Raw genomic sequence first — 13,175 nt, 5'->3', positions numbered from 1 at the left:
TTAGCTCCCATATGTACAATTACATAAGTGCACCCTTCATCTTGTCCTCACAAGTGTGTGTTCATTCACAGTCAGCGGTTGGCCGTCACTCGCTCTGATGGATGCTGACAGTAGCACAAGTTTTTAGAAGATGTTCACGTCTTTAAAGTTGCTAAGTTTAAATGACTCTTCACCAGTTACAAGCATTGAGAGATTTGATCATTTTCATGCAAAAACAAGAAGAATTCAGCATTCCCACTGTTGAAGAGGCTTTTTAAAAGTCATTTAGGTTGATAATCCATCCATTTTCTACAACTGCTTAATCCAATTCAGGGTCAGGGGAGGCTGGAGCCTATCCCAGGCGGGAATGAAAGGCAGGGTACACCCTGCATGCATCCCCAGTCCATCACAGGGCAAACAGAGACAAACAACCATGCACCCTCCCATTCGCAAATTGATAATGCAACAAGTAAACCCAAATGAAAACAACTAAGGAATTAATGAAGAACTGTAGTAAAAGACACTGATTCTGCTAACTTAGTATTTGAGCATAAATTTCTAATCCATTACTCGTGGATTATGTTTACTTTATTGGATGGATAACAGCTTTTTCCTCTGAAAATCACACAAAATGTTCATCTAAAAGCTCCAGTGCCTCTCTAATCTGTCAATGGACTAGACTACTTTACTTTTGCAAGTTGACATGAAATGAAAAGTGCATCCACAACTGAACAAGGACACCTTTAGATACAAGCAGAGTTATTTAATCGCCTCCTTCCTCTGGGTCACCACTACAGAAAGCAGGGAAATCTGTACATATGCCAAAAACAGAATATTTTATGTAATTTGATATTTATGAAGCAAATCTTCCAGTAAATGCAAACAAGTGTGAAAGCGGTGGGTGGATGCTGTGGTGATAGCGCTCATAGAGAAGATGGCATTTGCTGTTAAATGTTGCGGCCTCACAGTGAAAACCTGCCGGTGTACCCTCTGCACTTCTCTTCTTGCTCTGTTAAAGAGAGAAAACACTGCAGTGAGACTCCCGGCACTTTGGTTTCCTTCAACTTAAGGAAGTGTGTACTGATACACTTTAGAGTGAGAAGTCACCTGAGGGAGTAAAAAACTAAAAGGGTCACTCAACTGTAGTTTCACCAAAAAAATTTTTTTTCTGTGTGATAAGCATAATTACATAAGAGCTCTCTGCAGTCAGCCTGAAATAAGCTGTCAAGGCAACCTCTGTGTGCCTTACGAGGCATGAATAAAAAATTTGCGTGTAAAATTAAATTGAGAGGTTGGTTCAGAGGCGGCGCTGCCATCCTTGGATTTCTATTTCAGTTTTCGTTATGTAAATTATTGTATATTTTATGAAAACTCTCTCTTTGAAGTGACAAACAAGGCAAAAAATATCTTAGCAAGCAAATGTGTTGGAAGAATGGAGGGCAAAGGGGCCACCTTTCATACTTCACTGTCCCTCATTCGTTATAGCAGCAGATCACTGTACCCCCATTTAATTATTTGTGTTCACAATAAGACAAGGGGCACAATAACATGAATCATGCAGAACATTTCAATTGGAGGTTTCCTTGTTCTCCTGTATGATAGCATTTGTTCAATATGTTTTGTGAGAGTTGTGACGGAGGATCAGCGAATGTGGTTCTGCAAATCAAATCTGTTATTTCACTGCATAAAATCAGCAAAATTCTAATTCAACAAAATCAGCAGATGCTGCTATCTGAAGCAAATTAAAAGTAAGAAGCATGTTTTGGGGCATTGCTGTGTTCGGTATCCTGCCCAACAGCACTCTGATATATAGTGTGGGGAAATTGGAGGTTAAATCAGCAAACCTTTCAGTTGAAAAGGCAACAACTGAGCTGTGACCGAGAGTTGACAGATTGTCTTCATAGGTCAATTTTCAGTCACAATTTCTAATGTGTTTAGCTGACACAAGAAACTGGGAAAATTGTGAATAAGATCTGATGAATTGGGAATTTGGCTGCATTAATATACACTTACTGTTTACTGTTTCACAAAAAGATGCAGAAAGATGAAACTTTGGAGCATGTGCAGAGTGCCTCGGCCCATTTGAGTCTAGCTGAGTGTTCACATGCAGGAAAGGATTAATTCCCCAACTGTATTCTCTGTGTATGTTAGTCTGGCTTTCTAAATCTTATTTTGGCCTGATTTTAGTTGTTTACATGTCATTTTTAAAGTTCAGTTTTGGTAGGACTAGTACAACCATGTCTTTTAATCTAGTGGCATGTAAACCTGTTGAGTGTTTTGTCTACATCTTTTATTATGTCCTTTTTAAACAGCCATTAGATTTAAAGCAACATTACCAGTCATTAGTAGTGTTTAACCATTTATTGAAAGTCATTAAAAAAAAAAAAATGCCTCTCTGTGCTCTGTTTTAGTCTCCACAAACCCCTGAGGGCACATAATTGTCTCTTTAACTACTAAATGCTTCATTATGTTTACTTGTGTCCATCTGTCATTTGGTGCTGCGAAGTTGCTGTACAGTTGGCTTTTATAGCTTTTCACCCACAGCAGCCGCAAACCACATTTGTAATCATCTTGAATCAACCATGTTCTGAGAGTGGACCAGAGCAATGCGTAAAATGATGGTAAAACACTTTATTTTACCATCATTTAGCTCTTTGGTGTGAATGGTGCTGAAAACAGAGATGACTTACACATGAAAGTAGCAATTTGATGCATTGTTACCACCACTATTGACATCAAAATATGTTTTACACCACCTTTAATAATGACCACTAAACAGATAAAGACATATGACAATATTTCTAGATACACACTTCCTTTTTCAGTAAAGTAGCAACAATCTTTCACTAACAGTCAGAAAGTAATCAAACCCATACTGGTCAGACACAGCCTACATTAGGTTCTTACCTAACAGCACTTGCTCCACTTCTTCAGTGTCTTCCACAGCTACAGGTTTCATCAGCAGGGCAAAAAACACAGCAACACCGATCACCTGTGAACACAAACAGGCCGCAGGAAAACCATGAAAAAAACATTAGTATGTTCGAAAAACAGAGAGAGAGACAGGTGTTTTCAACAAACTGATTCAGATTACAGAAAACGAAAAATCAATAACCTTGAGAGGCTGCAGGATGAAGATGCTCTCGAAGAGGGAGAGGCCCAAAGATATTACCCACTTGATGGACTTTTCTCTGCCATACTCAAAACCGTACAACAGGGTGAAGTAAGTGGATATTGCACTGATGGACACCAACAGGAACCATCCCACGAACACACACCACCAGGGGAGCCGGAAGCCAGCTGACCTCTTCTTCTTCTTCCTCACAGGAGGTGGGCTGCATAAAGAAGAGGACAGGCGTGAGAGAAAATGGAGAAAAGACGACAACACTCGAGATGACACTTCTTGACTAAAACCAGAAATAATTCTGCTGTAAAAATATCTGTGTGTGTGTGTGTGTGTGTGTGTGTGTGTGTGTGTGTTGGCCGACCAGTTGGACAGGTGGCTGCTGAAGACCATCTCTGCCTTGCGAACCAGCAGGTTGGTCAAACTGAGGGCCTGCTGGTAGTCTTGTGGACTCGGAAAGTTTTTTCCATCCAGTTTCTCCAAGCACATCAGGAGGTGACAAAGACCAGCCAAGAGGAACTTGCTGCAGTAGACCCAGTGGTTATTACTCTCTCTCTCACCTGTGATAGGTGGATACATAAACAATGTACGTGTTTAGTCACGTTTCTAATGCTCATGCCTGGGCGAGAAGTTGTATTTTTTTTAGTGCAGCCGCTTATGCTGATTTATTTCAAACGTGTACGTTTCAATGCTGATTCTCACTGCCATTATCATTATCAAGTCCTAATGATTTGATAAAAGTATGCAATTTGTGGTGCATGTCATAAGGAAATAATTAGCAAGGAGCAAAGATTGGCAGACAGTACGAGGATGTTTGTTAAGAGTTGAGATATGTGCTCTGTTGGTTTAGTATTGATAGAATACAGTACATCTGCGCCCTTTGGTGCTTATTTCTTTTATAAAGTTTTATTCATCCTTTTGCTGCCCTTTCATGTTTTTCTTTTCTTTTTTCTTTTGTCTGTGTATAATGCTTCCCTGTTTGTTTTGGGTGCGTTTGATCAACTTTACATCAAATGGGAAGTGTTTGGTGTTTATTCACTTTCTGTCAGACATAATGGATAAACTACCTTGTATATTCTGGATGAGAATATGCAATCTGTCCAGGGCAGGGCAGAGGTCAAAAGTGGACTCAAGACAGAGCATCTCTGGCATGTTGTTTCTTGGACTCTTGCTCACCAGAGAAAGGACCTCCTCTGTTTCCTGTACATGAAAGTATATTCATGTTTGATTTACTGATTTGCTCTCAACTTTTCTAAAAAGTAAGGCTAAGTCAAAGCCCAACAAAACAAAACACACCTTCAGAATACTTGGTATGGTAACTGCAGGGGGTCTCAAGATGTCCTCAGGGTCATCGTTTTTAGATTTCGAATTCACGCGAGCTCGGATGCTTCGGAAGATGGTGATGATGAGGATGTTGATTGGGAACATGAGGAGACCACTCTGCACCCCCACCATAATCTCCTGCCAAGTGATGTGCAATGACCCTGCACATGTGGGAGAGTGACGACACAATGTTGATGTGAATTACAGCCAATTACATCCAAAAACAGCTGCAGTAGCAGGAAGCTCAGACCACCTGTGAAATTTCAGTCCTACACCCACCATTCATTAAAGGCTTTCTCTAGGTTCCCAGAGTTTCTAAAAGTAGAATGGGAGGCAGAGCCTTCAGTTATCAGGCCCCTCTCTTGTGGAAGCTGCCAGGAAATGTCCGGGAAACGGACACCAGTTTCACTTTTAAGACTAGCCTTAAAACTTTCCTTTTTGATAAAGCTTATAGTTAGGGATGGCTCAGGTGATCCTGAAACATCCCATAGTTAAGCTGCTATAGGCCTAGACTGCTGGGGGAGCTCATCTGTCCCACCGTCCCTCACTTTACTCTCTTTTTCCCCCGTTTAATTTCTCAAATGATATTATGTACATGTGACATTATTGTGGTCATTAACTTGTGTTTCCCTGTTCCAACAGATATCCTTTGAATGGTGTTACAGTGTTTTTTTCCCCTCTTTTCTGTCCTCTCAATCCCCAGCTGGTCGAGGCGGATGGCCAGCCTTCCTGAGTCTGGTTCTGCCAGAGGTTTCTTCCTGTTAAAAGGGAGTCGTTCCTCTCCACAGTCGCCTCAGCCACGCTCAGGACGGGGGATTGGACTGAAGAGAAGTTTCGGTGCAATCTGTTGGCTTCCTTAGCTAGGAAATTGTTTTTGAATTGGCTCTCTATGAATGAATTGGATAATTTTGAAATTAATTATGATTACAATGAATTGAACTCCAATTAGCTTGAATTGGACTATATTATTTAAGTGCCTTGATATGACATTTTTTGTAATTTGGCGCTTCATCAATAAACTGAATTGAATTGAATAGGTATTGACTAAACTCCTGAAAACAAATCTTTGTTATTAATATTAAATGTTTAACTTTTTTATATGACCTAAAAGTACTTTCATTTAACTATACCTTTTGCCTGATTTAATATTCTGGGATCTCTAAAAGAGCAAATTAATGCAATGTGTAGCTCAGGAGGAAGAGGGTTGTCTGCCAATTAGAGGGTTGGTGGTTTGATCCCCGGCTTTCCCAGAACACATGTCAAAGTGTCCTTGGGCAAAACACTGAACGTGTCTCATCGATGTGTGACTGTAACACTGTATAGACTAAAAAATGTTGTGTGTGTGTGAGAATGAGTTAAAGTTGTTTGTTGTGTAATAGTGTTTTGAGCTGTCAACTAGACTAAAGTGGCCCAAGAGGAACTGCAGACAATAAATAACAATTCCATGGCCATCTTTTACTTCACCGGGCAGACAGAAAGCACAGAGTATAAGTATAATTTGTTTGCAGATTTTGGTTCATTCTTTCGCATAATTTAGTTAATTAGTTTGCGCAAGATAAGTGTGTCTACACACAGAGCCACAACAACAGACCAGGCTTTCCCCCTGAGGGCACTGCGAGGACTAAAAGGAGCTTGGCTTCTTTTAATAACGCCTCAGCTCTCCTGAAAATGGTTCTGGGGAAATTTAGGGAGGGGGGAACAATATGCTATTTTTGCCAGGTGTGTTTATTTTTCATGGATTGTGTGTAAAACAGCATGTGGTTGTAACTTATGACCTGCACAATAATATTCCATGCACATAATGTAATACAACGAGGCTTCAAATTTTTCCTTTTTTTTTTTTTTTGGTCAAGGGCAACAAACCGGCTCCAGACAGTACAGCAAAGAAATGAAATCAAACCTAAAGACACAATGATGTGACAATGTTCAGAGGTTTCAATTGCACAACTGAAACCAGTGTTTGGCGATAAGACACAGGATCAAGAGACAACGAGCTATTTACAGTGTCCTATGAGCAATATTGTGCCATCTTACTGACTGAAGTCACCTAATGAAAAGAGCACTGGAGACTTCTCATTCACAGGAATGTTCCAGAAGGCGATATTGATGGCCATGGTGCAGAGGAGCAGGCTCATGCAGCAAGAAACCCTCTGGGCACGTGTGAACGGGCTACGAGAGGGAGGATCCACGATGGACACCCAGATGTGTTCGTCCCTAAAACCAGTTGATGTTCTGCTCTGGAAAATATTCCTGATAGAAAAAATAGAAACACACAGTTTCACTGATCATTTAACAAGGCTTTATCAGGAGCTGAGATGGTTGATTAGCGCGGAAAGCACCGATTCTGACCTGAAGCTGGCGATTTCGTTGCTCTTTGCAGCATTGAAAGTTTTCTTGGTCATGCCGTCTTCTTGGTCTTTACTCAGCCAGCAACCGCAGAGGAACTGCCACACTTGCCGAGTTTGAAGGTCTTGTATGGCCACCTTGTTAATATACCTTTTTATAACAGAAGTTCATTAAAATAAAGCCAAAATTCAAGCATGAAATAAAATGTGATGCAGTTTTAAATGTATTTGTTGTGGTTTAAAAAGCTCAGCCTCTACTACCAGGATGGGTGACCTCCAGAGTTGTCCTGCTGCAGCCGGATGCTATGCACTTCGCCCAGTGGGAAGGGCGTGGCCAGAAGGAACATATCCGTAGCCCCTCTCTCAAACACAGGCTTGTCAGGGTCGGTGAGGTTGTGTATGCTACTCTCTCCATCTGACCCAATCAATTTCACTGTGACCTGCAGGAGAGCACAGTGAGCTGATGAAACACCACTGGAGTTGGACATCATTAACCCACACTTATTTTTATTTACTTAGTCAAATAAGTAACTTTGAACTGTTTCAAGACTTGGAAAAAACTAAAACAAAGGCAAACAAATTGACCTCTTGAAATCATAACTTTTTTCGTGTCGTTTACCTTTTAGATTTCAAAACATCTTGAATCTGTGCTTTCTGTGCAAGTGTACCTCATATTTGAGGGTATATTCAAACTGACACTTGAACTAAATCAATTAATTGTCTAAGAGGAATGGTGAAATGATTTAATCTGAAATGCAACATATTGTTAATCGCAGAAAAACATGCTACCGTGACTATAGCTCTTTACTTCAAAATTTAAGTACTGACCTGTTTCCAAAAAAGTCAAAATGCTTAGCAGAATGTAATTAAAATCAGACCAAATCAATGAAGAATTTAGTTAAAAATAGGACAGACAACATAGAAAATGTTGGGGTTTTTCTTTAACCGGCTGTGCTCACTTTAAACAATGGTTTAACCTCACTGAGCATTCTGTAAACAGAGATGTAGTGAGAATAACAGTGAACAATATAAACAGGTTTTGGGGCAACATATCGAATGCTGCCTGCCAGATTCCATGAAGTCTTTTTAAGGGAAGGACCTGTTGACTTCAGGAGGACAACACCGCAGCACATTCTGCACCTACGACAGCAGCATGAGTGTAAAAGAGGCCAGATTTGTCACCCACTTAAAACATTTAGTGCAAATGAAAATATCCCACATCATTCCTGAAACTGTTGAGCTGCTAATGTAAAGAAAAATCAGACATTTTGCTTTTAAACTGCAACAATTTGTCTCCTAAGTCCCCAAACACAGTAGTAAATATGTCCTTGTCTTAACTGTTTTAATACATGTTCATGGTAACAAATTCAAAACCAATATTATTATTTGAGTTTAAACACATGATGTGTGGCCCTCATATCATTCGCAATGAAATATAATAAAATAATATTAAATGACTTTCAAAAAAAATTAAAAATGTGAATCCTGTCAGTAGAAAAGAAAGTCTTACATTAGCAGAAGTCCCAGCATTCTTGCGATGGCCAGTTTGGACACTGATCAGGTAGTTGTACAGCGCTCCAGGGTGGTTATCCTTCAGCAGAGTCATCTTCCTCTGCATAAACATGTGGCGAATAAATAGGATTGTGTTGGGTGAAACAGTTTAACAGGGAGATGTGAGGTGATTTTCACATGCTTGGAAACAGCTCAGAAGAAAATGAAGAGCACACATTTTTCTAAAGTGGCCTTCTAAATTTCTCTGTGTTAACAGTGTATGGTGGGCTGAGCCTCCATAATTTCACTTAGACAGAACATTATATGAAACATACATCCACAAAGACCTGCTTTATTAGACATATCTGACCTTAAAGCGTGCCTTGCGGTCAGCATAACAAGCCCACAGCAGCGTCATCAGGTATAGGCCAAAGAAAGCGCACAGCAGGGCCAGCACCACGTAGTTCTCAGACACGGTGGCAAACAGCTCTGCTGTGCGAGATATGTCGACATGGTTTGGCATCACAAAGAAGGAGCTCCCAAAGAGAGTAAGGTGGTTACACAGACACTGTGTACGCTCTGGAGTGCTTTTGTTTCCCACCTGAGAGAAATACAGCGCATCACTGTGGGATTTCCAAGTACTGCTACCACAATAATAGTAATGCACACGCAGGGCCACTGCAATACAAGCAAGTTTTTACTTTGTAGCTACCTACCCTGCAGCCATAAGTGCTCCAGCTCTGCTTTGCTGTGTGCCAGTACATGCACTTGCTCAAGTAAGAAGTGATCATCATTGCTACTTCTGTTTCACTCTGGTCACTTTCAAGTCTGGTGTCAATATACCAGGTCCCCGGAGTCTGCAGTAACATCTCTGGGGTTATCATCCAGCGATAGCCATCTAAAGCAAAAATGAGCTAATTTATGAATATAAAGTTAAGCCTGAACATCACAGAGAAGCAGCAATGAGAGTTCAGGCAGGACAGTATACTAGGTCAACCGTTACCTGTTGTGTTCATAGTGGTTTTGTTGCTGAAATGCGTCGAGTTGGGCGGCGAACCGTAAGACAATAAAAGAGACAGTGAGACATCGACGCTGGGTTCTATATTGAAGATGATGGTCATCTCAGGGTCCGAGATGGTGAATGTTGTCAACAATCTTGAGTCTCTCTTCAACACAAAGGTATTGTTCATCACTGTTGAACTATTTGGACGATTCAGAAAGATCTGAGGAAGCCAGGGACAGCAGGTATCACGATAAAAGCTACAAACATCTGTTTTTTCTTTTTTGTATGTTCAACAACAGGCTATAAAGATAGTAATGTGAAAAAAAACATTTATATAAAATAATACTGTCGATAGGAAACATGCATGAATGCCATATATCTTTGTCATTTACACACACTTAAAGGTTTTTATGTTTGGCATATGTTTTGTAACTTGTATCATCATACAGTATTTAAAAGTGTGAAAACAAGCACAAATTGCTAACTAATAATCTGACCTGACCCCTGACTGTAGTGGTACTTTTTCACAGGAACACAAGCTCAGGGCAAAAGCTTTGCACATACAGAACTGATCTGTATTTTCAGACTTGCTGAATTGATCTGTACTTAAAGATTTGATTTGTACCTGTTTTAACACTCTAATTAGTAAGTTTCAAAACTTAGTACTGATGCCTTAGCTTCATATATGTTTTTTTTATTTTCAATATTTGACAATCTCTATTTTACCTAATCTTTTATTTGTTGTAGTTTTTTTTCATGTCCTCTGTTTTGCTTATACATTCTATAATTTTTCCTCTGCTTGATCTGGGAAATTCTTTTTTTTAATCTAACATTTTTTTTTACAAAGCCATAACTTTTTGTCTGTAAATAAATGGAGATATTTAGATAGTTTTGTCTCATATATGTGACTGCTTTTATTTAGAACCCCCCCCAAAAAAAGAAACATTGATTGAACAACCTTCTAAGAGAGCCGATTCCAGATTTTTGCCAAATGTTTCATCAATGAAGGAAAATAATTTAGAATTGAGTATTGATGTGTATTAGTACTACTTAAGAGAAGCTTCTAATTCCCTAAATCATTGTCTCAGTACTTAAGAGGCATTGTATATCCTTCATAGACCTAAAGGATTCATGGTATAGTACACAATTTTAACAGGTACCTCAATCGACTCCTCCAGGTTTTCCAGCTTAATCTTTGAATTTCCATCACTAATTTGAATATCGCAAACACTCCCTGTTATGTTGTCATCAGAGGGATAAGGATTATCTGAGAATGTAGCCACCTAAGAGTAAAATAAGCTCTGTTAAGAAGATTGCAGACGACAGCGATGACACAAATACACATGTTCATCACTCACACAGACCTGCGCAGTGATCTTTTTGTGACTTTTAAGATGTGGCGCCAGTGCTGAATATGAGGGGAGTTTAATATAAACCCCATCACTCTCTGAACCCAGCACTGCATTGTTGAGGTCAGCAGGTTCGTGGCTGATGGGAGGGAAATCAAATTTTATATGTAACAATTTTGAAAAAGAAACTTTGCTCTGAAAAGAAAAGTAGAATAAATACCTACGCGCTCAGATAGATGTTGCCTGTTGGGTACCTGAAGACAGTTGGGGTATTTCCTGCTGGACTGACCAGCATAGACGCTGTCTGCATAATCTTAAAAACATCCTGAAACAAACTCTGTAGGGATAAATGCAGAAGCATCTGTATGTTAGATTACTAACAGCAAAATGGCATTGAAGTATTTGGTGGTAAAGGGAACTTACTGTGGGGTTAGGGTTGGTATCAACATCGCATTTTTTCATTGAGAGACGCTGGATTCCAGTGCAAACACCAAGAATGGATTGGATGATGTCTTGGTTAACATTGTCCTGGTTTAGCTTACTTACACCTTCCTGCAATTTCTGGATAAAATTTTCCTGAGAGAAGAGACATCCGAAAGAATTTAATGAAGCATGATAAAATGTGTGATGAAATGATGGAATGATACAATAATAATGTTGCAGTAACATGAAAATCTCCACCCTTTGGTTATCTGTCGGCTGCCCTTCAGTCGTTTCCATTCCCCTCAATTCTGTGACAGCCAACTGCCTCAGAAAAAAAACAACATTCAAACTTTGAGCTAGAAGTGACAAAAGGCCTTTTTTTTCTGTACAATTTGATTATTTCCATTATCCATGAGTCATGGCCAGCTTGAGTAAAATTAAAGAGGCTTCCCTCACCTTAAGAAAACTTATGTCAGCAGACTGCCTTTTGAATCCTGGAATCAACATATAAGTGTTTACAGGTGATGTACAGAAAGAAAGACACGCCATCTCAGTTTCAGACTGCAGACTCCTTTGTGAGGAGATTTAATCATAATCTGTAATGTTTCAGTCTAACTTACGAGATTTGGTGGCATCACTGGAGCCGATTGTTTCCTGCAGAAAAAAACATGAACAAAGCTAACTCGTGAAAAGTCTTAGTCTTATAGTTTCTTACTGATAATGTATGAGAACTATCTCTTACCTCTGTGCTTGATGGAGATCGCAAGGCTTTAAAACAAGAATGACACTTTTAACAGTACAATGCCGGCATACATTTGAGAATACAGGTGTCTGACTTATGAGCAATAAAAGCAGGCAATGAAAAGAGCACAAGAAGGAAGGAAAGGGAAGATTCAAAGTTCAAGCTGCGCTTACGAAGTTTCACATACTGTGAGTGCAGAGGAACCCTCGTCTCTCGCTGCAGTTAGATGTTAGGAGCTGAAGAGGATTCAGCGCTATGTACGTGCAGAAGTCCCTTGAAACATCTGTCAAAGAGAAGTGTGTGTACAAACACACATGTGTCTTGAGAAGGCTTTCTTTTGGGACAATTAATTGAGCAGCCATTGTGTTATTGTAACCCTGTGAAAGAAAAAATCATTAATGCTGCAATAACCATAACAGATTCCCAGGTTCTCACACTGCTTGTTGCTTGACTCTCCAACCAATCCTAAAAATGCTACTGGTACGAGACAGGCAGATGCAGCATCCATGGCATCTTAATTCCTTTTGAGCTCTTTCACGTCTGTTTCTGCATCGCTTTTGTATTTTTACCAGATAAATGTCTTACTACACAATCAATTAGCAACTAAATCTTATTTAATTACAAGTAAAATGGGTAAAAGAAAACCTAAATCCCCCTCAAGGGAAAGTATTCAAAAACATTTAAATCCATACTATGTACCTACATGACACAAATTCAAATGAATCCAAGTCAAAGAACCTGAAAAGTCTTACTTTCATTTTGTCTCTCCTTTCAACTTGAAGGAGGTTTGAAATAGACACTTTTTTTTTCCAACTTTGACAGTCACAAGTAAAACAACACAATAAAATATAGAGAAGAAAACCATATAATTGTGTATTTCACTCACTTTGATTGGGCTCCTGGTAATCAACATGGATAGTTTCTCCCGTCCACCAAGTGAAGTTACTGGTGTTACTCTCTCTCGTGATGCTGCTCAGGAAGATTTTGATCGGGTTGTTGAGCACCTTCAAGAGCTTCCCTCCTTTCTTTTCACAGCTGCTCTTGGCTTGGGACCAGGTTCTCGATTCCTCAACAAACTCCAAACAGACATTTCTTGAAACAAAATTGCAAATCGCTGGCAGGCCATTGTTTGGAGAGGCCTCAGACTTGTCAAGCAGAGACAGACATCCAGCTGAAATCCACAAAAAGATAGAGGTTCGGAGTAACATGTCCATTGTTGATGCAATGTGTAAAGCTAAAGCACATAATGCTGCTGGGACTGTGGTTAGACCTGCAACTGAGCAAGGACACTTTAGTATGACAGTATGAAATTAGAGAGCTTCCTTCAGGAAAAAAAAACAACTCTGCATGTTGTAAATACTTTAGGGAAATTACTGCAGACACTCAAACAAGATGC

The 13,175-nt window shown here is 39.7% G+C and overlaps 1 protein-coding gene across 1 annotated transcript; it reads right to left on the bottom strand.

The window, feature by feature from the left end:
* Positions 1 to 10,834: 10,834 nt before the first annotated feature.
* On the bottom strand, positions 10,835 to 12,993 carry pkd1l3 (polycystic kidney disease 1-like 3). Its single transcript, XM_075469210.1, has 8 exons — positions 12,666 to 12,993; positions 11,967 to 12,062; positions 11,780 to 11,805; positions 11,658 to 11,691; positions 11,494 to 11,531; positions 11,296 to 11,358; positions 11,038 to 11,190; positions 10,835 to 10,951 (listed from the first exon to the last, which is right to left on the bottom strand). The coding sequence occupies exons 1-8, from the start codon at positions 12,991 to 12,993 to the stop codon at positions 10,835 to 10,837; spliced, it is 855 nt and encodes a 284-aa protein (XP_075325325.1).
* Between the last annotated feature and the right edge of the window lie 182 nt (positions 12,994 to 13,175).

Source organism: Odontesthes bonariensis, chromosome 1 (genome assembly GCF_027942865.1).
Source record: "Odontesthes bonariensis isolate fOdoBon6 chromosome 1, fOdoBon6.hap1, whole genome shotgun sequence".
In the NCBI taxonomy this organism is placed as follows: Eukaryota; Metazoa; Chordata; class Actinopteri; order Atheriniformes; family Atherinopsidae; genus Odontesthes; species Odontesthes bonariensis.
This window is presented reverse-complemented; position numbering and strand designations above follow the sequence as displayed.